Source organism: Lotus japonicus, chromosome 3 (assembly GCF_012489685.1).
Source record: "Lotus japonicus ecotype B-129 chromosome 3, LjGifu_v1.2".
NCBI classification, from domain to species: Eukaryota; Viridiplantae; Streptophyta; class Magnoliopsida; order Fabales; family Fabaceae; genus Lotus; species Lotus japonicus.
This window is the reverse complement of record NC_080043.1, coordinates 2,022,586-2,046,246: the sequence shown is the minus strand read 5'-3', so window position 1 is coordinate 2,046,246 and position 23,661 is coordinate 2,022,586. Positions and strand designations below refer to the sequence as shown.

General features: G+C 36.1%; 5 protein-coding genes and 1 non-coding gene across 8 annotated transcripts; 4 read left to right on the top strand and 2 right to left on the bottom strand.

The window, feature by feature from the left end:
• Positions 1–1,662: 1,662 nt before the first annotated feature.
• LOC130743303 (aquaporin TIP2-1) lies at positions 1,663–3,796 on the top strand. The gene is made up of 3 exons (XM_057595494.1): positions 1,663–1,865; positions 2,216–2,466; positions 3,227–3,796. The coding sequence occupies exons 1-3, from the start codon at positions 1,739–1,741 to the stop codon at positions 3,587–3,589; spliced, it is 741 nt and encodes a 246-aa protein (XP_057451477.1). The 5' UTR covers positions 1,663–1,738; the 3' UTR covers positions 3,590–3,796.
• A 1,441-nt stretch (positions 3,797–5,237) lies between these two features.
• LOC130743305 (photosynthetic NDH subunit of subcomplex B 3, chloroplastic) lies at positions 5,238–7,866 on the bottom strand. Of its 3 annotated transcripts, XM_057595496.1 has the most exons (7): positions 7,522–7,866; positions 7,178–7,288; positions 6,981–7,037; positions 6,758–6,820; positions 6,397–6,459; positions 6,170–6,256; positions 5,238–5,574 (listed from the first exon to the last, which is right to left on the bottom strand). In XM_057595496.1, exons 1-6 carry the CDS (start codon positions 7,729–7,731, stop codon positions 6,173–6,175), a joined length of 588 nt encoding a protein of 195 aa, XP_057451479.1. In that variant the 5' UTR covers positions 7,732–7,866; the 3' UTR covers positions 5,238–5,574; positions 6,170–6,172. The 3 variants fall into 3 exon arrangements, with proteins under 3 accessions (XP_057451479.1, XP_057451478.1, XP_057451480.1); XM_057595495.1 differs by lacking the exon at positions 5,238–5,574 and having other exon boundaries at positions 5,859–6,256; XM_057595497.1 differs by lacking the exons at positions 5,238–5,574; positions 6,758–6,820 and having other exon boundaries at positions 5,859–6,256.
• Positions 7,867–8,663: 797 nt separating this feature from the next.
• On the bottom strand, positions 8,664–8,737 carry TRNAN-GUU (transfer RNA asparagine (anticodon GUU)). Its single transcript has one exon. It is a non-coding gene; the product is annotated as a tRNA-Asn (tRNA).
• A 922-nt stretch (positions 8,738–9,659) lies between these two features.
• LOC130745274 (tRNase Z TRZ3, mitochondrial) lies at positions 9,660–15,362 on the top strand. Its single transcript, XM_057597444.1, has 12 exons — positions 9,660–9,997; positions 11,190–11,279; positions 11,370–11,414; positions 11,565–11,619; positions 11,771–11,814; positions 11,897–12,340; positions 12,521–12,786; positions 12,877–13,024; positions 13,123–13,173; positions 13,689–14,092; positions 14,166–14,805; positions 14,946–15,362. The coding sequence occupies exons 1-12, from the start codon at positions 9,686–9,688 to the stop codon at positions 15,261–15,263; spliced, it is 2,817 nt and encodes a 938-aa protein (XP_057453427.1). The 5' UTR covers positions 9,660–9,685; the 3' UTR covers positions 15,264–15,362.
• Positions 15,363–15,985: 623 nt separating this feature from the next.
• On the top strand, positions 15,986–19,267 carry LOC130745276 (ALA-interacting subunit 1-like). The gene is made up of 9 exons (XM_057597446.1): positions 15,986–16,144; positions 16,276–16,346; positions 16,802–16,860; positions 16,958–17,032; positions 17,152–17,268; positions 17,354–17,424; positions 17,532–17,832; positions 18,129–18,418; positions 19,014–19,267. Exons 2-9 carry the CDS (start codon positions 16,289–16,291, stop codon positions 19,069–19,071), a joined length of 1,029 nt encoding a protein of 342 aa, XP_057453429.1. The 5' UTR covers positions 15,986–16,144; positions 16,276–16,288; the 3' UTR covers positions 19,072–19,267.
• A 516-nt stretch (positions 19,268–19,783) lies between these two features.
• On the top strand, positions 19,784–23,661 carry LOC130745275 (protein JINGUBANG-like). Its single transcript, XM_057597445.1, has 3 exons — positions 19,784–20,771; positions 21,406–21,787; positions 22,460–23,661. The coding sequence occupies exons 1-3, from the start codon at positions 20,196–20,198 to the stop codon at positions 22,813–22,815; spliced, it is 1,314 nt and encodes a 437-aa protein (XP_057453428.1). The 5' UTR covers positions 19,784–20,195; the 3' UTR covers positions 22,816–23,661.

Below are 23,661 nucleotides of genomic sequence, written 5' to 3'. Positions count from 1 at the left end.
GCTTGTATCAAACATTATCATAGCTAATCACAGATAGTACTGATCATGATTTTTTTTTTTGAAAGAAGTACTGATCATGATAAAAGTAGGATGAAATAGAAATGATTTATGTTTTGATATGTGAAATTTCACTTGTAAATTTTTAGGATTATGTTGAATTTAAGACTTTTAGTTTCATATTCAATGAGTGTTTTTGAAAGTGGTTAAAAGTGATTGCCTATATTAAAAATTCGATTATTAAAAGCAACAAATATTTCACATTTTCCACATTCGATTTGAATTTACAACATTAATTTACAGCGCACAAACAACATTAATTCAAACACTAGAAAATCAATTTCAACACTTACAAATGTTAAAACAAAAAAATATGCTTGATTGAAGTTAAACAATGAAAATCATGGTCTGACATACGATTTTCAGTCAACATCCAATCAACATACATATTAGCAGCAATTTTTAAAAACCGTCATTAAATTAATGTGTGTCGCTAGAAATCTTAATTGGAAAGTTTTATGCATTCAACAAAACAATGGGGCCAAAAAGTCCTCAATGCTATCTTGTTGTTCAGCTCTAATTTGCCGACCAGTTTGTATTGTTGCATAGTATACTAGAGACTATAGAGTATATAGACCAAAACCAATATGTGACCTATTAACTAACATCACAACAACAATGAATTTTCTGTTCACTCATTTTGGAATTCCACATCCTCTGCCGTTTTTTAGAGAAGGCCGGTGGTGTTTGTGGTCCAAATTTCATGTCCTCCACTCCTCAGTTGTACTCTTTTGGTTTATAATTATTATTATTATTTCCTTCACATTCACGTTCACATTCACATTCTGCCCCACCACGGCACCACCCCTATCCCTCCCTCTACTACTCACATCACATTCACAAGAAAGGAATCATTTATTTGTTTCCAGACATTTCTATTGGATCACGCCAATGACAGCTAAGATTGCCACAAAAAAAGACCTCATTGGATATGCATTGCTATAACTAATAGCCGTATTCCCTTTTTTGAAATCAAACATACACTATATAGTACACTATATCCACCCTCTTAATTTCAAGTGTCTCTTCATGTTAATCTATTAAAATTTAAAGATAAATATTTCTTCATTCAAGCATTTAACATGACTGTATATTCAAGAGTCAAGACTTAAACATGAGATCTTAAGTGGATGGGGTTAGGAATTTGATTTCTAATTTTGTGAATGAAGAAAAAAACTCTATAATTAGTCCCTAACGCTCAATGCCCTAACTATGAGATGAGGGAAAAATCTCACAGTTATCGGTTGTGGAATATCTTGATTAAGATAAAAAGAATTTAAAATCTTATAAGGTGATTAGGATACCAGTAAGACGCACTTTTGGATACCAATTAAGCGCAATGAAAATTCACGTTCATTTCAATCAATAAGAAAAGTGACAATCAAATTTTATGTTAAAGTGCGTGCTAACTATATCTAAATATAGTTCAATAAAACTTATTTTAAAATGCATTTGCAATCAATAAAATAACTTTACTATCAAGCTTTTCTAAATGATAATAGTGTTAATGCAACCTTACCATGAAGTTCATGAACTTATTTTAATAAGCCTTGATAGTGAGTACTTGACAATTTCTGCTATATATATAGCTCACGATAGAAGCCTTTTGTGTTATACTCTAAACATTTTCCTTATCTTATCCTCTCCACCATCTTTGAGGCTCTTGTAGAAACTTCAGGAGATGGCTGGCATAGCATTTGGACGGTTTGATGATTCTTTCAGTTTTGGCTCCATCAAAGCCTATATTGCTGAGTTCATCTCAACCTTGATCTTTGTTTTTGCTGGTGTTGGCTCAGCCATAGCCTATGGTTAGTTTATCTAAGAATAGAACTTAAGATATCACTAGAGCTACACTCAAGTAATACCATTTTTTTTCCTCACCATGATGAGGTATATCAGTAGCATGAAATAAGTGTGTTTCGTTTCATGTTTGGAAGCTTTAAAATCAATTTGGCGGAGAAGCCTGAGATAGTAGCTTCTACAATGGACATTTAATTATGAGATTTCATAACTGAATTTCGTAACATTATCCTATAGAAATTAATTTTTTCACACTTTTCAACTCATTTTAACACACTTTTCTATAATCACTTTTATCAATATTATTTTATCCATAATCAATTTTTACAACGCTGATCACTTATACTTCTTTTTGCAGGCAAATTGACATCAGATGCAGCTCTTGACCCTGCTGGGTTGGTGGCTGTTGCTATTTGCCATGCTTTTGCTCTTTTTGTTGCTGTTTCTGTTGGAGCCAACATTTCTGGTGGCCATGTCAACCCAGCTGTGACATTTGGGTTGGCTCTTGGTGGCCAGATCACACTCCTCACTGGTCTCTTCTACTGGATTGCACAGCTTCTTGGCTCCATAGTTGCATGCTTTCTCCTCAAGTTTGTCACAGGAGGCTTGGTAAGTTCAAAGTTGAACCTTATATCTTCCATGATTCAACCACTTTCTGGTCAAACATGGAAAAATTATCATTAATTCTTGCACTAGAAGCTTCATGCATAAACAGAATCATATCTGTCTTTTTGCTATTCATCATATTGAGGGGACACTGGTGTTAGGTAGTGGGTATAAATCTGTTTGAATAGAGTTTCATGATTTCTCTTTAGTGTGAAATAAACACTTTCAATTAGTGTGGTGTGTATGCTTTTGATGAGTGTGCTAGCTAGAGTGAACTATTTGTTGATTGAAATATAAAGAGTTTCTCAAATCTACTCTCTATGGTAAAGGAAAAAATAAAGTGCTGACCCTTTATTTAAGTTAGCACAATCACAATCACCCCTACAGTAGTGTTTTGGCTGTCCTTAGCAAAAGTTTTTTCCCCCTCTCCAAGGGTGGTGGATTTGGGTTCCTGTGCAGTCAGATCCATCTAAAATTCACATAGTCAAGGAGTTTGAGTCGTTCGATCAAGATCAGACGACTCATGTTTTATCAACATTGAATGATAGAGATAAGTTTAAAATCTTAACAGGTTGATCTTAATAGAATGGCTCAGATGTCTTGACTGCGTGCATTTAAGATTCTATCAGTGTTATGAATCTTGCAGAACAATAACTCACCTATCTTGATAGAATGACTCAGATTTCTTGACTACATGCATTTTCATGTTCATTTTTTATTTTTGTTAAAAAGTAGAAACTGAGTGAATGATATTCCTTGTCAGACTTTGCCAATCCACAGTGTTGCTGCTGGAGCTGGTGAAGGAGTTGTTACAGAAATCATCATCACCTTTGGATTGGTGTACACTGTGTATGCCACTGCAGCTGACCCCAAGAAGGGATCATTGGGCACAATTGCACCCATTGCAATTGGTTTCATTGTTGGTGCCAACATCTTAGCTGCAGGGCCATTCTCTGGTGGGTCAATGAACCCAGCACGCTCCTTTGGCCCTGCAGTTGTCAGTGGTGACTTCCATGACAACTGGATCTACTGGGTTGGACCTCTCATTGGTGGTGGCTTGGCTGGTGTTATCTACACCTATGTGTTCTTCCCCTCCCAGCATGCACCTCTGGCCAGTGATTTTTGATTTCATTTAGATTGTTGGCCTTTGTAATTCATGTTCCTTTGTAATAAAGGAAGAAAAGCAACTTTTGCAGATTTTTCTTTCTTTCATTTTCTCCCCTTTGTCCTTTTGCTTATGATGTAAAGCATTTGAGTCATTGTTTTCCAGTAAGAATCCAGGAGGTTGCCAATGTAATGCTTTTTCAAGGGAAAAAAAGAACACTCAAGTTTACTTTTCTGCCTTTCATTTTTATTTTTTTAAATTATGATATTCACCGCCGACAACAGTGATTAATCCGTAAGCCGCATATGTCCACACTAAGCAATAAACACTGACCATGAAATGTGCTCCATTTCCATAAGCGAGGATCAAACACTATGACCTCATGGTTAAGGGATGAGGTGAACAACCAACGTGTCACACCTATGACTTCCATTTTGATTTGGATACAAGATGGATTAGTGTGCCATTGATAAGAGCTCTCAGAAAATTGATGTGGTAAATTAGGAAAATAAAAGTGGGCAATCACAAATCTGGTACAGGTAAAAACTTATAAGTTGGAAATTAGGAAGGCTTTCACTTTGGAATAGAAGTAATTAACAAGAAACAACTATTAGCATGTAAAGAGAGTGGTTTGGGAGGATAAAAATGTATCCATATATGCAATTAGCTACATTATTCTATTGGGATTATGAATAGGCATAATTTGTCAATGACTTAGGGGAACTAAAACAAGCTCTTGCTTAATGCAAATCTTCACCTATAAAGTGCTCAGGATGGACATGGTATGACAGACATACCTTCATGTTTTCTTCAATACATTATACATGTATGTCCCATGCAGTGTTGGCCCAGCTAGTGAGAATTATTAATGTGAGAAAGTTAGAAAGGAATAAGTCCATGAATACAAACATGTATGTGAAAACAAGTATAGTGTCACATCTAGCCAACACAAGTTTAGGTAGAGAGGGCCCATGTGTGGTGTGTCCTCGAGATTGGAAAAATTTAAGACAGGTGACTGTTAATAAAGGAGTTCTGTTCTGCCATTACCTTCCAACAAAAGTTACAGAAGTAGCAGAACTGTATGCAGTACTTGAAGTATTTTTCTCAGCTGGAAGCTAATTAGAGAAGTTACACACACAGTCACACACACACACACATATATATGATGCTGCATAAAATATAAGTTCTAGGTACACCTGAAGTTGCCAAATTGAGCTATGAGGATTGAGGATATAAGAATAAGAACCATCTGAACCATTCCAAGTTCCAACCCCAGAAATGCTTCTGAAAAATTCAATCATTGTTCACATTAAGGAATAGTATAAGTTTTGTCCTTAATGTGTAAATAGTAATGCAACAATCTTTGTTAATCATCTCAGAGATTGATGTTTTCTCTGATGTTTAGGGAAGAGAGTTGATATATTCCCTCATTAAAGAATTAAAGAAGTAGGATTGAAGTTGAACTGCCTGTTGATGAAATCAAGGCATATGTAGGATATATATGTTAAATCATTAGGATGCTGAGATTGAATAGTGAAATCTAATCCCAATAATTTCTCATACTCCTATCTATTATCTCTACTTTTCAATCTTTGCACTTGTTTAATTTTATAGTTGGCAATCACAATTCTAAATCTCAAAAGTGTGAAATCCTTTGTTTAAGAATCAAATAACTGTTGAACAACATAGTACGACACAAATCTATGTGAAATGCGAAAACCCAACAAATTATTTTACTATAACAGATTTTAGTCCTTCAAAAGAGTAGTAGGTCCATTTAAAAAAACCAACAAAATAGTTTTTCTTTTGATTTTGCATTTATCTTCCTGCTTAACTCTTGCTAGTGTTGTTAGCTCTGTACATGTGAGGTAATGTTCCAGCTCATAATGATAAATTGTTATTTGACCCTGAGGTTGAAGAGATCGCTTGGAGAGCCAATAGCAAAGCAAGGAAGAAAAAGCAACTAGCCAACGATAGGAAACTTCAACTTCAAATTCTTCTGTCTCCTAAACAAGAGGAAATCATGGCTTACAATGGAGATAATAACAACAACAACAACAACAACAATAATGGAAACAACAAAAATGGTGGCAACAACAATAGGAGAAGTCCACCTCCAAGGGGTTTTGTTCATTAAAGCCCTAAGGCTAGCACTCATGTTGCCAAAACATGGAAGTGACAGAAGACTAGTGGTGAACACAAGACTTGTTCAATTTGTTTATGCTAACATTTTTTCATGTTTAGATCATGAAGACCCTTATGCTCACCTGATCAAATTCATTGAGCTATGTGGATTAATAAGGACAACTGGACAAGTTGTCTAAAAAATCAATTAAATAAAGTGATAGTTTTATAAAAAGAAAATAGATACTATTTTCTGAAATCAAACAGCCTATTACTGCCTCTGAAAGAAAAAAGGTACAAACAGAATACACCTAGCTTTGCTATATCTATTTTTTTGCCGTTCAAATCCCTCAGTATGGCATCTATAATTCTTAATTACAGGTTTCCTTGATTTTCTTCAAGATTTGCAATAAAGCAGAAACAAAAATGCCTTATAAAGATTTTTTTCCTTTTATATTTTAGTCAACCAAGCATTACAATTTACAAAGACTCTTCTGCTGACTCTTCAGGCTTTTCATATTTCCATTCATGCCCTTTCCACTCTGGTAGTTGTTGAATCACAACCTACATCAAAATGGAATGAAAAACCGACATACATATAAAGTTAACACAAAATATCAGGAGTTCATTTGGCAAAACATAGTGAATTGCCTTTCTACTCCATATGAACTCAGAGTAAAGCTCAAGAGTCAAGAGTCACTAACCACTCCAGTTGAATCTGGTTCACCAACAGTGGTTTGACATGCTAATCTCCAATTCTTTGGTTTCTGGGAAAAAAAAGAAAAGACCCAGATAATAAAAACTGCAATTTTGCTAGTCACAGACAATTATCATGGTAGAAGAAAAATTCAATCTGATCATCAAGTCAATATTCAGCCATTAGTCTATGTTTAGAAATCACTCTAATTGATTTTAAAGCAAAAAATAATTTGAGGCTTCTCGACATAATTGATTTTGACCTTAGAATGGATTGTAGAAAGATTTCTAAACATGCACTATGTATATAGCTTATGGATGGTAGAATTGATTATGAGAAACGAAAAGCTGATCCAGATGTGCTATTACCCTTTTTAGTTTTTCCTTCTCTTTATCAGTACGAGGATTAAGAAGCTCTGTGCCTTCAAGAACCTAACAGCAATTGCAAAACACAATTACAATTGTACAGCAAGTTTACTTGATCCACCTACCTTCAAGCTATATATATAAAACAATTTATTACTATAAAAATGTGTCTTAATTTCTGAAACAAAATTTGCCATTCAGTAAAGGTTATTTAATTACACCTCACCTCTACCATACAGGTAGCACAAGTTCCACCCCCTGCACAATTTGAAAAAAGCTTACCCTGCAAAAAGAACAAAATGACAGAAAAGTGATTCATACAATAAAATAGTAGTTACCCCATTTATCAGTACAGAGGAAATGAATAACAAGATGCAATTATTCATTAAAAAAAAAATATAAGTTTGGTGAGGTAAATTTTACATAGGGGCCATAGAGCTCAATATTGGAATCCAGCATTATGTCCCTAAGCTTCTGACCGCCAGTAGCAGAGCGATAGTGTATATCTGGAGTTCCATCTGGTAGCAACACAGACTAAACAAACACAGAACAGACACCACAAAAACATCATTAGAGATTCATATTAGAAATAAAAAATGTGAAACCAAATGTGGAATTAATTAAAACATGTGTAGCACTGTTGTTTGAATCAACTTTTTACTACTCGAAATCGATTCTGAAATCATAAGCTACTCACATTTTTTTCTTCTCAAAATTGGTTTTGACTTCAGAATCAATTGTAGAAGAATTTTCAAATGTGCACTTACACTGACGAATGCGAAGCCAACAGACGGTGGCTCGTCGGTTGCAGTGGTCTCTAAGTCCCTCTCAGGGACAGTGCCAACGGCTCTGATATTGGTTGTAGCAAAATTGAGACGCTTAGAGCAATGAAAGGTTCTGTTGGGTCTGAAGCTATTGGAGAAGGAAGGGAGAGAACACAGTGCATGAGAGGTTAGTTGGAGTTGAAGGAGTGACATTTGTGGAAATTTCAGAGGTTGTTGTTGATGAGTGTTGTGCTGAGGATTTTTTGCATGGAATTTGAGCTCAGTGAAGTGTGTCTGTCACTTGTGGTTGTTCTGTTCTTGTGATCATCTTATCTTGATACACTTTGAATAGGTGCACCAAATAAAGACAATATATGATATTTATATTTATAAGACTTAAATATGCTTTTATTCTCTAAAAACATAAACATAACAAATGTTAGTTTTAGTGTAAAAAAAATTTACTAATTTTTATTCTCAGATTATCTTTATAAATCCTTAATGTTAAATTTTGTTTATGTGACTCACAGAATAATGACTCACTATTTCTACTTAGAATGTCTATCTTTTTTATGTGTTAACAAAGGAATTATCACAACCGATAGCTGTGAGACTAATTCGTTGTCTCACTTACTTAAAGGACAAAGTATTGAACCACTACATCAACTCATCCATTAATATAATTTAGTGCACATAGGCTACCCACACGAGAAGCACATGAATTTCGATGAAACTCTAAATTGGATTGTATGACATGTAATTTTCTTCAACTCATATTATGTGAGACGTAAATACCAATTTTAAGATTTAAAAAAAAACATATAAGATAAGTCAATCACCAACCTGTGTGCCATGTAAGCAAAATGAATAAAAAAAAGACAACAACATATATTTCCAAGGATTATGAAATATTTTTTTAAAGACTAAAAACTATCTCCAAGGACTAAAACATATGTAAAGCTATTCATAATAATATGGAGAAAGAAATGAATAAAAAAACGGAAAAAATATTTGGGCCATGTAGTCATACTAGTGAGGCTGTATTTGGGCCATGTATTCATGCACTATAATGGGCAACAAAGCAAGTTGGGCTGAGAATGGGCCTGCATGGGTTTTTTGAAAAAAGAAACAGAAAAAGCGAAAAGCGCTAGAGGAAGGGGTTGAACCTTCGACCTTGTGGTTAACAGCCACACGCTCTAACCAACTGAGCTACTCCAGCTTGTTGTTGTTTATGGAATTTTAACTTAATTCTTTGTTTTTGTTCTTCCTCTCGTTTTATTGCACTCCTTAGAATAGATGGGATGTGTGGTTTGGTCAAATATATTGGTTTTATTACATCAATTTTATAATTTTATTACATTATGAATTAGTACTAAGTTTAAAGTGCAACACAAATGTAACAAACACTAATTTTGATTTTATTGATTAATGATACATACACACTTCACTTTCTCTTATTTTCACGCATTTTTCTTTCGATCTCTTTTTGCATTTCATCACAAATCATATCATTCATATCTCTCTCTTCTCTTCTCATTTACCTAAGGTAGAGGTGGAAATGAGATGTTAAGTTGGATAATTCACCAACTAGGGAAAATGAATGATATTGAAGGGTTTGGATCCTCTCCATCCATGTTCCCTCCATCCTCTCTCCATCCAAATCTGAGCCATTGATTTTGAAATTTAAAGGCTTGGATCAATTTAAGAAGAGAGAAAAAAAAATGAATTGTATTTAAAGGCTTGGATCAATTTAAGAAGAGAGAGAAAACATGAATTAATCCTCACCTTTAAAATTTAAAATCGATGGCTCAGATTTTGGATGGAGAGGGGATGGAGAGAAGTTGGATGGAGAAGATCCAAATCCGATATTGAAGGGTGAAGGACCATGATTAAAACTCTGGTGGAAACTAATTTTCTGGCGTAAGACATATGTTCTCATTTAGAAACAATCATGTTTGAGCCTGAAACATCCACATCATGGTGGAGCTAACTCTAGTGGGAACTAATTTACTAACAATTAACATAACATTTGCCAATAATTTTTTTTCAATATTATTCATTTTTATTTTATTTAAAAAAAAAAAAGTGAAGTAATGAGAGTATTTTATCCTGGTATTCAACCCTTTCCTAAAACCCTTGAATTGAGAGTGAGATAAAACCACACTCAATGGCCCAAGTTTCAAATTTTCGTCACCTCCTCTTCCTCCACCCTTCCAAACCCACCATCTCCACTTCCCGTTTCCGTTTCCTCTCAACCCTCGTCGCCGCCTCCTTCTCTAAACGACACCGTTCCGTCCCTCCTCTTCAAATCCGCCGCAGACACACCGCGCCAATGGAACAACCACCGGAAGACACCGCCTCCGCCGCCGGTTTCAACAAGAGAAGAGCTGAGGGCAGAGACAAGGGTGATTTCCCGAAGAAGAATCTTCAACACAAAGTTCGCAAGCTCAACCCCATCAACACCATTTCTTATCTACAGGTATTTCTTCAATCTCACCCTGTATAGGTGATACTAGATAGCATGATTCTTCATAGGTTAGGTTATGCTTCTATGATTGATTCTGAAGTTGAAATCGTGTTGAATGATCATGCGAAGTTACTCTTTTCAATGTGCACTGTTTCTTCAATTTGGTCCAGGAGTCACTAGTAGACTAGGCAATTGGTACTTATGCATGACCACATTATGATTATAGGCCCCGTTTGGGAGAGCTTATTTTAGTTTATCTGATAGCATAAGCGCTTGTCTAAGTGTTTAGGAGAGCTTATGCAGACAGCTTATGGCCTTATTTTCACAAGCTACTCAGGATAACTTATGTAAAAGAGCTTATGATTATATATAGCTTATTTTCAATTTATTTCAATAAAATTTTTAAAATAGCTTATGATATAAGCGCTTATGACATATCATAAGCACTTATGGCATATCATAAGCGCTTATGGTCGCTTATGACCATAAGTGCTTAATTAAGCTGTTTTCCCAAATGAGGCCATAATGTAGCTTCTAATATCTCTTAGGAATAAAATAGAAACCCTGCGTAGATGATTCGTAGTTTGGTTATTCGTGGTCAATGGTGCTCATGATTTATCTTTTTTTTACTTAAATGGCAAGATATAAATAAGGGATTAGTAGTGAAAAGCAAAACAAAATGGCACTGGATTTTCTGAACTTCAGAGTTCAGGCAATTATTTTCCACAAGAGACACGTGACAATGTGATTGTTCGTAGTTTAGGTACTCGAGTGCATGTTCGGTAATGCTTTTATAATTGATTCTAAAGTTGAAGTCATGTTGAATGAGAAGCTCATATGAGTAGCTTTTAAATATTAGAATTGATTAACTGATTCAAACATGCTATAGGTTAGCCCTCAATGGTCCCACTAAATATTGGAGAATGCCACCACCATCCTCCATTATGAACAATCCCTCACCATCTTTTTGAAACCTTCCACACATTGAGTTAACTGGGTCTAGAATTCTATATGTACGTTTAAGGTCATTACGTAAGGTCATCTTGTGTGTTGGCTCTTGTCATATACTGCGAGTTTGGTTTAGTCATGGTCCGTGTCTGGAGTGTTAATTGAGATATTCTCTGATGGAATTTTTCTGTATTTCGTATTAACCTGTTGTAGAAATCAGTGTTCCGTCTTACAAAATTGTTTCTCTCAACTGTAGATATTGGGAACTGGATTGGATACTCAAGATACATCACCTTCTGTCCTGCTTTTCTTTGACAAACAAAGATTTATTTTTAATGCTGGGGAGGTAAGCCTTGTCTGAGGATCGCATTTTCTGTCTTCTTATCTCTGTCTGGAAGCTTATTGTCTCAACTCTTTTTATATGTTTTCAATTCAGGGACTGCAAAGGTTTTGCACGGAGCATAAGATAAAGTTATCAAAAGTATGATGTGTCTCTGACTCTCTGGAACTTGAACCCTTTTATCATCCTATGTGAAATTTTATCTTTAACATACTTATCAGGAACTACTGAAACGATTGTCTGTCAAGATTTTTAGTTTCACAGTCTTACTATTTGTTCATCTTTATTCAGATAGACCACATATTTCTTTCTCGTGTCTGTTCGGAGACTGCGGGTGGGCTTCCAGGTCTGTCTTGCATAATATAGTATATTGAGAAAATTGTTTTTTTTTAACTAAGATACTGAATTTGGAATTGTGTTTCTGATTTACTGGCTTACTGAACTTTGATATTTTGCCTGGTGAATGTCTATACTAATGATTGGTTTTCAACTTATAGGTTTATTGCTTACTTTGGCTGGAACGGGAGATGTGGGAATGTCTGTAAGTAGCATATAAACCTCATAAAATCCTCCATCTCTATCACATATCTTTTTTGTAAATGATAGCTTCTTTTGATTTGCAGGTCAATGTATGGGGCCCTTCAGATCTTAAGTATTTAGTAGATGCCATGAAATCATTTGTTCCCAATGCTGCCATGGTTCACACAAAGAGCTTTGGGCCCACCTTAACCACAGATGAGTCCACTGTGCAGTCTCAAAGTAAGGTTTTGGACCCCCTTGTTCTTGTTGATGATGAGGTGGTCAAAATATCGGCTATTATCCTACAATCAAACCGCTCGGAAGGCCAGCTCCTGAGGCCTTCACCGAAGACCCTTGACTCCCCTGATGGCAAAAAGCAGCCAGATGCAAAGCCTGGTGATATGTCTGTAGTATATGTTATTGAACTGCCTGAGATCAAGGGGAAGTTTGATCCAGAGAAAGCTAAGGCCCTTGGCCTCAGACCTGGGCCAAAGTATCGTGAACTTCAACTTGGAAATTCAGTAAAATCTGATCGCCAAAAAATTATGGTAAGGCTCAAAACTACAATGCATTATTTACTAATTCAAGGTAGGAGGGAATTTAGAAAAAGTAAGTGAAATTTGAGACATAGATTTCAATCAAAATTACACATGATTTACTTTATTTTTATTTCATTTTGGGCTTCCACAACCACTCACCTTAATGTGACTGTTTTCCTGACACATTAGGTTCATCCAAGCGATGTCATGGGCCCTTCTGTTCCTGGTCCTATTGTACTCCTTGTTGATTGCCCAGCAGAATCTTATTTGGAGGCATTATTGTCTGTACAGTCACTTGATAGTTATGGTGATCAAGTGGGCAGCATGCCAGATGCTGGTAAGAGTGTCACATGTGTAGTTCACTTAACTCCTGCATCTGTTGTAAGTTGTTCAAGTTATCAAAAATGGATGAAGAAATTTGGTTCTGCACAGCATATCATGGCTGGACATGAAAAGTAAGGTGTTCGTCTTTCTGGAGAGTCCTTTTTTCTGGTACTCCTACCTGCCTTATTAGTGAGAGTCCTGATTGCTTATGTTATTCGCAGGAAGAATGTAGCAGTTCCTATTTTGAAAGCTAGTGCAAGAATTACAACTCGACTTAATTACTTGTGTCCTCAGTTCTTTCCGGCTCCAGGATTTTGGTCTCTTCCAGATCAGAATCGCTCAAAATTGGGCTCTCTTTCTTCAAGTGAGGTTTGTCGCAATGAGCTCAAGGGAATTTGCTTTCCTCGATGATAATAGTGAAGACATAATTGAGTCTAATTAAAGTGTTCAATATGATTCGTTTGCAGGATTCCTTTTCAGAACTTTCTGGAGTAATTTCTGCTGAAAATCTTCTCAAGGTATGGAAGATTGGTCTGACTTGACTGTTAGCTTTTATTTTTACAGAAGTCAAAATAATGTTTTGGGAGTTTGAGATGCATCTACTTGTTTCATGATTGTTGACATATATGATTTGATTTGTAAATTGACAATTTGACATATATAATTTGTTTGGATGGCCACTAAGAAAGAATCTAAGAATGACGTTCTTGTCAAATTCTTGGAAAGTGGTTTTCTCTTGGAGCTGCTATAATGAAAAATTAATACATATATTCAAGCAAATTTTCTGTAAAACCATTTAGAGCACTTTCTTTTCTTAGGTTTTCCTCTATCCTGTGTAATCAAATTATCTTCCAATTTTCTCACTGGAGCTTCTATTAATCTTAGTACATAACTAAATCACCTTAGGAGGTGCTGCTCAAACTATCTCCCAGATACATTTGTCACTTTAGGATTATAATTTCACATTTTTGTCCTTTGTCTCTTACTTTTGCCAAGTTCATATATTGATAATATTTTACTCTGTGCTATACAGTTTACTTTGCGTCCTTACGCTAATCTTGGGTTGGACCGGTCTTGTATTCCAACTAAGGTGGCTTTCTCAGAAGTCATTGATGACTTACTGTCAGAGATTCCAGAGGTTGTTGAAGCAGCTCATCGTGTAAGTCAGCTCTGGCAAGAATCCAGTCAGACAAAGGAGGCTTTAATTCCTGTGGCTGACCGCGAGATGATGATTGAGGAACCATGGCTGCATGAACATGGTATTCCTGCTTGTTTGGAAAATATAAGGAGAGATGACTTGGAAATAGTTCTTCTTGGAACTGGTTCATCCCAGCCATCCAAGTACCGAAATGTGAGCTCAATATATATTAATCTTTTCTCAAAAGGTGGTTTGCTATTGGATTGTGGTGAAGGAACCTTGGGACAACTTAAAAGAAGGCAAGTCTATCTAAATTGTTAATCATTTGTGTTTATAAACTGAACTCTTGGCTGATGTATCCTTTGGAAACAGATATGGTGTAAGTGGTGCGGATGATGCTGTGAGAGCATTAAGCTGCATTTGGATATCTCATATTCATGCTGATCACCATAGTGGCTTAGCTAGGATTCTTGCTCTACGCCGTGATTTGCTAAAGGGGTTACCTCATGAACCAATGCTTGTTGTAGGACCAAAGCAACTTAAGAGATATTTATTGGCATATCAAAGACTCGAAGATTTAGATATGTTGTTCCTTGACTGCAAGCACACCACAGCAGCTTCATTGGAAGCTTTTGACGACGGCTTCCAAGGAATTCCAGTTAATTCTCAGGATATGAACAACGATGATTCGGAGGTAATTGCCTCAAAAGTTGATTCAACCTTGTTTGCTAGAGGATCTCGAATGGAAAGCTTTTGGAAAAGACCAGGTGTTGACACAGATGTAGTCCTAAAGAAATTGAAGGAGGTAATCAAGGAAGCAGGTCTCAGTGCCTTGATTAGCTTCCCCGTTATACATTGCCCACAGGCATTTGGTGTTGTTCTAACAGCAGAAGAAAGGACTAATAGTGTTGGAAAAGTGATACCTGGTTGGAAGCTTGTATATTCTGGTGACACAAGGCCCTGCCCCGAGCTAGTAGAAGCATCTCAAGGTGCAACAGTTCTTATACATGAGGTATGTCTCTCTTCAAATCACTTGATGTTATCTGAGTTGTAATGACTTAGCATTTGCTGGGAATCAGTCTTGTCAATCCATGATAGCTGTGCGTATTAGGGTGAAGCTGCTGCTAACTCATGATTTGCTAATTGATGCAGGCAACTTTTGAGGATGCTTTGGTAGATGAGGCTTTAGCAAGAAACCATAGCACCACAAATGAAGCCATAGAAATGGGAAACTCTGCTAATGCATATCGAATCATACTTACTCATTTCAGCCAACGATATCCTAAAATCCCTGTGTTGGATGAAACACACATGCATAAAACGTGTGTTGCATTTGACATGATGAGTATCAATATAGCAGATTTGCCCGTGCTTCCCAAGGTTCTTCCATATTTGAAATTGCTTTTCAGAAATGAAATGATAGTTGACGAATCAGATGATGTAGTAGATGCTGTTACTTCAGCTTCTTAACAAAACAAATGACTCAATTGTGCTATTGATTTTTGTATTGGATATTAACTTTACTATGTTAAGCAATGCAAATATAGGAGCACTTATCCTTGGATTGCCCGTGCAGTTTCCTTACATCTATCGTCCAGTTATTGCTTTAATATGTTTTTAGTTTTACTCCCTATATTTAGATGATTTTTTAAAAAAAATTTGCTCCTTGCACATTATTTTTATGGTTTTGGTCTCTTATTATTTTGAATTACGTATTTTAGTCCCACTTTCTGTTAAATGATGAGGTGACAAATAAAAAGTCACATTACCGTATCGCAGTGTCAATGTTGTGTTGCAATGTCATGTCGGAGTCGGGGCAGTGTCGTGCCGTTTTGCAATGTCACGTCGAAGTCGGGGCTTAAGCTGGCTATGACTGATCCTGGACTGGGTTTTATTATTATAAGCCATACATGATAATGTAGATGTCATTTATCCACCTGCCGTGGCGTGATAGTTGCTCACCTTATTCCTTAATCATAAGGTTGGCGGTCGATCCTCGCCCATGAGAATGAAACACATTTCATGGCTAGTCATTTACCATGTATTCACGACGAGGAGATTAGTTATTGCTGTCGGCGGTGGATACGCTGATCTCAAAAAAAATTGAAAAGAGAAATTGTGGTAATTATGAACTATTAATCAAACATGTTTTATTTTCAAATTCATCCAATCCAAATATAACATGAGGTGCATCACAAACAATTGTGATTTGTAACGACCAAGATGCACACACGTTAAGATAACTGTTCCATTTTACATAATAATAGGGATGAGCGGTAGTTCCGGTGGTGAAATGGTCCAATTCAAACAATGTGATTATGCGGTCCTCCAAGGTTGATTAGAACATTACGGTATGCAGTCTCTGTTCCTCCCTTCTCTTCAAACCTTAACCATTACTACTACTACTACATTATCAATCTTATGTTTGTTCATCTCACTTATCTTCAATAACGTTGTTTATGTCATGTTCTATCAATCACAGCAAGTGAATCACCATGGATAAAGACGGACAATCTCCTCCCAATTCAAAGAAGACTTCCAAGAAACCCAAATGTCTGTTCCTGTTCTTCACTTGGTTAGATATATCCCAATGTTCCCTCATTCCTTTCTTCTACATGTGAAATTATGTGTGTTTTCAATTTTAATTCATGTCTATGCAAATTTCTAGGGGCATCTTGAAACAAGTTAATGGTTCATTTTCATTCCAAAAAAATGGATCATGATTCTCTCGTGCTGAAACTTCCCATGATACAAAATTTTGTCAATTTCTCTCGATCGTATTTTATTAAGTAGGTTTTTCTGAATAGTTACAAAAAATTAAGATAAACATACAATTTCACATGACAATGTAACAATTGTCACGTGACATGAGAAGATCCTGACCCTAATTTTTTTTCCTACCACCATTCAAATTTGAAGTGGAACCAACATTTTTCATTGTCTTGTTTATAAGGCTAATTGCTCATCAAATGCTAAATTTGCTCATACAAGCTTTTTGTGGATTGTAGATTCAAAGTTTTCACAACAAGAACTTCCTGCATGGAAACCAATCCTAACACCTGGATGGGTGGGTATAAATAGCATAAAACATTATTCATTTAGTTTTACTAATAACTCATAGCATTCAACAATGGTTTCTACTTCATTTTATCTATGCCTGCCAGGTTATTGCCACATTTACCGCCATCGGAATCATCTTCGTCCCAGTTGGTCTTGCTTCATTGTTCTCATCAGAGAGTGTAACATCTCGTATTTTTCTCCATACATTCATCATTTACATTGTTTCAAATGAAATGAAATTTGAGTGCTGCAACATTATGGTATATATGTTGATCAAGAAATATTGCTGATGATGCAGGTGGAGGAAGCTGTAATCAGATATGATGATACATGTCTTCCTCCTTCACATGCTGACAATGCATTGGCTTATATTAAAAGTGATTCTACCAACAAAACCTGCACCACCAAATGGATTGTTAGTATCATTTTTATCCCTCTTCTCCTTTTTCTCCCTTTTACATTTCCTTGTTTGATAAATGATTGGAAATAATTTGTTACAGGTTGAGCATAAAATGCAAGCTCCTATTTATATCTATTACCAGCTTGATAATTACTACCAAAACCATCGCAGGTATGAACAATTTAATTTAAGAAGTTGATACTTATTTAGGGCATAGGCATCAGTGCATATTAGATGTTTGGTGAAATGCTGATATGGTTTTTCACTGATTGTTGCAGATATGTTAAGAGTAGAAATGACAAGCAATTGTGGAATAAAGCAGCTGAGGGGGACACAAGCAATTGTTTTCCAGAAGACAAGACAAAAAGTGGTCAGCCAATTGTTCCTTGCGGCCTCATTGCATGGAGTATGTTCAATGACACATACAAATTTTCAGTTAACGACAAGGATTTGATGGTCAACAAGAAGAACATAGCATGGGGCAGTGACAAAGGGTCCAAATTTGGGTCTAATGTATACCCCAAAAACTTTCAGAGTGGAAATTTGATTGGGGGTGCAAAACTCAATGAGAGCTTACCGGTAAGTATCTCATCAAGTCCCTTTCTTCTACTGCTTTTTGTACTAATAATAATGTCATCATATTTACTTCTTATATACTATTGTATGTGTATGTTTGGAAATTCTTCTACAATCAATTCTAAAGCCAAAATCAATTTTGGGAAGAAACTTCTGTGAGTAGCTTGTGTCCAAAATTGATTCTAAAATAAGAGAAGTTAATCTAAACATGCTATATATGACATATAGATGCAATGTATAACATATAGATTTCTTTTTCTATTTTTGAGAAATGACCAATGTCTTGTGGCATGCATCAGTTGAGTGAACAAGAGGATCTCATTGTTTGGATGCGAACGGCTGCACTGCCAACTTTCAGAAAACTATATGGGAAGATTGAGGAGGACCTTGAAGCTAATGCTGAGATAGAAATAGTAATAGAAAATAATTACAACACATACGAGTTTGGAGGCAGAAAGAGGCTGGTTCTGTCAACCACAACTTGGATTGGTGGAAAAAACCCCTTCTTGGGGATGGCATACCTGTTTGTTGGTGGACTATCCTTGTTCTTCGCAGTTGGATTCATACTTCTGTATGTGATCAAGCCGAGGTAAAGGAAATACTACACTCATCCTATACAGCTATATGGTTCCTTGCCGAAGAAAGATCATGATTTTCGCTTGGAGTTCTATATATAGTTTAATTGCCTGATTGCTTCCCATTATAAGCACAAATTTCTGAACCATAAAATTATTTTGATGTGAATGTCGCCATCTCCATCACCCAAAAAATCTAGATGCAATATTAAGGAAGTGTGGCATGTGTGCCTGATAAGGCGATAACTAACATGCATTCTATGCAGCTTTCTACTGCAAATTCTTGAACCTTGATTTTTATATTAAATGGTTCATATTGATTCATAAAAGGTTAAATTGCTCAAAGCTGTTATACACTTGTCATTTTGCTGCTGCAGAGGCTGCAAGGGCAGCAGAGGATCCAAATTCTTAATAACCGTGTTTTCTTCAACAAAATTTTCCCGCAAAAGTTGTAATTTATTCTCTCGGATATGAAAAACTAGATAAAATACTTTTCGTTATCCTCATTAACATTATGTAGCTAGATAGTAGAGAAAAAGCTGTTAAATATTTTTGCTTATTTCTATTTATCACTTGCGAGCTGACATTGATATACTGCTCTGTATGCAGACCTCTTGGAGATCCGTCCTACTTGTCTTGGAACAGAAATCCAGGGAATTTAAAGTGACATGCCATGATTCCCTACTTTTTGATTTTGACAGTATATCACTAGTTCTGTGAAGCAAGGCTTATTCTGGGATGAAGATTGATATTTGTTCTTGACTAACCTGAAACATGAGTGGATATAAACGTTTGTCAATATTTATATAACAAATTTCAATCTGAGAAATTATATTTCCACATATAAAATGTTATACTGTATTCAATTGAATATAAATGAACATTACAGCAAGTCAGTAACTAACTATAAAGAAGTCTACCAAAGGAGTAAACTAACATTTTGCCCATCAAAGATATGAATCTTTTATTTTGGTTAGGTTGTTGTTGACACCATGTATTGAACTTTCATTTCTTATGGAAACAAATTTATGTAAAGGTCAGCCAACTAAAAGGGGAAAAAAGCATGGATGGGATTTCAATTTTTTTGGAATGCATAGCTTCCACAACTGCACATATGGATACTCTGCTTTAACAATTTGCTAACTGAATTTACACAAATGGAAATTAAGTTGCCAAATTTCAGACCATTTGGTGAGCTATTTTATGATTGAGACTTGAAGGAATTCCTTTAATAGATTAGTAATGAATGCCACCAGATAATTCTGGTGACAGCTAGAAACCAATTTCCTTTACCATGATCTAATTTTAGAGAAGTTCATAATCTTTCCTTATCAGTTAATTCAAAAGAATTATCCCACTTTATCCAATTAACAATCTCTGATAACCTTCCATGTGATGGGTAAACCTTCCTCTTATGATGTTCATATGTTTATATCTAAAATTTCAACTTAATTTTGTTACACATGATAGTGTTAATTTTCTCATGAACATCCCAACATAACTTTCCAATGTTCTTAAACATGTTTCAACTCCATATTGACTAAACTTGCAACTAATGCTGAATCTAACAACATCACTGTGAATGCACCAAAACTCTTTATTTCCTTAATGAATAACTGTCCCCTATATATACTATTGCAACTATTGCAATAAACCAAGTTACAACAAACATCTACCACAACTTTAGCCTTTAGTTTCTAACCCCATTACACCAACTTCATTCAAAACTCACTTCTAGTCATAACATTAACACCACATCATCACACCACAACATCTTTCTTTTGATGATCAATGGACTCTTCTAACTCACCTGATCCCACCCCATCTTTTGCTTTTAGATCCACAACTCAGAACAACTTCTTGAGAAGCCGTTCCACAAAAGAAACCCCTTACTCAAACTTTCTCCATTCCCCACCTCGCCTCTCTTGTCCTACTCTCTCTCGCAGCCTTCAAAGTTCTCCTCTTCATCCCCATCATCACACTGCCACCACCACCAAAGTTTCTTCTGATAGTCTTTCTGACCCTCAAACAACCTACCACTGTGCCTCTTCTGTGCTCAGAAACGATGGTCAGGTTCTGTCCATAGCATTGTCATCAAATAATGGATTTGTCTACACTGGCTCTGACTCCAATCTTGTGAGGGTATGGAAGCTCCCTGAGTTCACTGAATTTGGACAATTGAGGACTAAAGCTTGCAGGGTGGTGGCATTGGAAGTGTCCAATGACACTGTTTATGCAGCCTATGGTGATGGCAAGATTCGGACGTGGACAAGAACTTGGGATAAGGTGTTGAAGCATGTGAGGTTGGCTACCATCCCAAAGAAAGTTGGCTATGTAAGGAGCTATATTGGTGGAAAAGACAAGGCTGTAAGTATACATGTTAGATTTTGTAACTGCTAACTAGGGGAGAATTTCTTACATGGCTTTTGATCTGTCCTAGAATGTGTACTATTCTCTCCAAACTCCAAGGGTTAGACTCAGTGACAAGCACACAACCTCCCAACATTAGCGTTAGAGTGAAGTTGATTTAACCTTTGTTATGTTAGGCCTTTTATAGGCTTAAGAGTACCTCTTTGGGCTTTTAGCTGTTTTTGAGTTATGTTTATCATTAAATAGAATAATGATTGGTTAATGACAATGGGGTCAGCTACTTAATCAAGGGGTTACTTGCGCATTCTTTTTAAACCGTACTTCATGTTTGTTGAAGTAGCGTAAATGTCATCCTTTAGATCGGGTTACCATAAGTGGTAGCTCGGTCGACACACAATCCTCCAAGCCCTTTAAGTCTTGTGTTTATTGGGCTTGAAGTGTGCCTCACTACTTAGGCTAGGCTACCATGGGCGGTAGCTTGGTAGACACACTAATTTCATAAACTAAAAATAGGAAGAGATAGGACAATGTACACATATTTTTATTATGCTTAGTGCTTTACATAGTTCACATTTATAACCAACACTTTAATTTGCACTATCTTGATTGTTTCCTTCCATCACTTAAACAGATGAAGCATAAGGGGCTGATCACATCAATGGCAATTAACACAGCAGAGGACATTCTATACACAGCTTCCCTAGACAAGACAGTGAAAGTGTGGCGAATCTCAGACCTGAAGTGCACAGAGACAATCAAAGCTCACACTGAGCCAATCAATGCCATCATAGCAGCAGATGATGGAGTTCTCTACACTGCCTCAGATGATGCCACAGTTAGAGTTTGGCGCAGAAACTTCTGCAGCCATGACCAACCACACTCACTTACAGTGACCCTGCATGCCAAATATTCTCCTGTGAAGGCCTTGACACTGACCCCAGATGGAGGAGGGGTTTTGTATGGTGGGTGCAGTGATGGGTACATACACTACTGGCTAAAGGGTTGGTTTGCAGGTACAGGTTGATAGGAAATGAGGCATTTGTTTCTTGAATAGAAATTTTTTGTTTAGTAAAATAGTATTTAAGTGTGTCTGTGTCTGGAACCTCACAATCAATTCTGTCTGAGTAAAACCATTTTCGGATAACAATTGGTTGAAAGTTATCTAGAAAATTAAATGCATATGTTTATATATACAACAGAAAACATGATAAATCTAAAATCACATTTAACATGATTTAAATAACTTTCTTTAACTTTTGCAACTGACCATCATGATTTTGGGTTCATTGTGATTTTTTAACGTGTATCTAAACATGTTGGTTCACTCCTAACAATTTTGATAGAAGTTAGAAAGAGTAACTTATGAGTTGAATACAATCAATTATACAAGAGAATTTTATAATATTACTTTCCAAAGTCACATTTTCCATAAATATATTCAAACACAAATTATTCTATTCCCAGCTCACATTTATCGTAATCAATTTTAAAAAGAACAAATTTATTCAAAATCATTTGTCACAACACTGAATCACTGATCAAACACACTAAATATTATATTTGACCCTAAAAAAAAATTATACTGCTAAAAATTTATATTGTTTTCTCCAACTAATTACTATTAATTTTGATTAATATGTTAAAACTGCACCCCTTTACTAATTTTTTCAGTTTCCATTTTGCAGGCCAATTGCAATATGGTGGGTCAATCCAAGGGCACACACATGCAGTGATGTGCCTAGCTAGCGTGTCAAGGTTTGTGGTTAGTGGGTCAGCTGATTCAACAAGCAGGGTTTGGGGTAGAGAACAAGATGGGCAACACACATGTCTAGCAGTTCTTGTTGGTCACAGAGGGCCTATTAGGTGTGTGTCAGCTTTCATAGGAGGAACTAGGTTGGTGGAAGATAATGAAGATAGTTGCACTGTTTGCACTGGAAGCCTTGATGGGGTCCTGAAGCTTTGGCGTGTCTCACATACCAATAATCAGTGCTCATCCCAAGCAGGGGTCAAGTACTTTGAACACTACAAGGGGCTTCAATGAACACAAGTACAGAACACTAGTTTTTGTTTGCATTCTTCATCAATCTGTTTAAAAATATTTTTTCTTTTCAGAACTAAGTCAACTAACATCTAACCCTAATAAGTGCTCAATTGATTCTTAGAAGTACTAACTTCTAGATTTTAAAATTGATTTTGATAAAAGAGAAATCGATTGTTTTGGAGGACACAAGTCGGAACTCTAGAAAAAACATATATTAAAAAGAACTACCATAGTTTTCCAAACAGGTTTAGACTTGTGAAAGACCAAAAATATTATAGTTTTAAAACTGGTATCTCAGTTGATCAACTTTAGTTTTAAAAAGCAAATACATGTCTCTTTACATGCAACAGAGTAAACAAAGTCTCATTAACTGAAAAATGAAGAGAAAAGAGATAGAGAAGCTCTTGTACTTCAATGAGTTTACAGGATATCAGAGAGCACATGGTGGAAGAAAATCTATTGATCATTCATGCCTTGTGTTCTCTTCTCTGAGTACATTTCTTAGCCACTGTTTGGATGTTGAACTGCTTGTTGAGAATCTCTCTTGTTTAGCCACCGGTAAAAAGCATAACAAAGCAAACGCAGAACGCAAAGAATTGATATGGTGATCAAAGCTGATACAAGATAGCCTACGATGGCATTGGATGGCTTGCATCCAAACATAGCACCCAGACACACCATGGCAGAGTAACCATATATAATTGAAAGATATATGCGCCTATAGTTATTTCTATTTATATTGATGAAAAGAGCTAGAATTGAGATAGTACCAAAATAGCTTTGTGTTTGGGTTCTTTAGTCTATTCTTGCCTTCAATCAGAACTGTTTTGGACCCTTCTTTGTCAA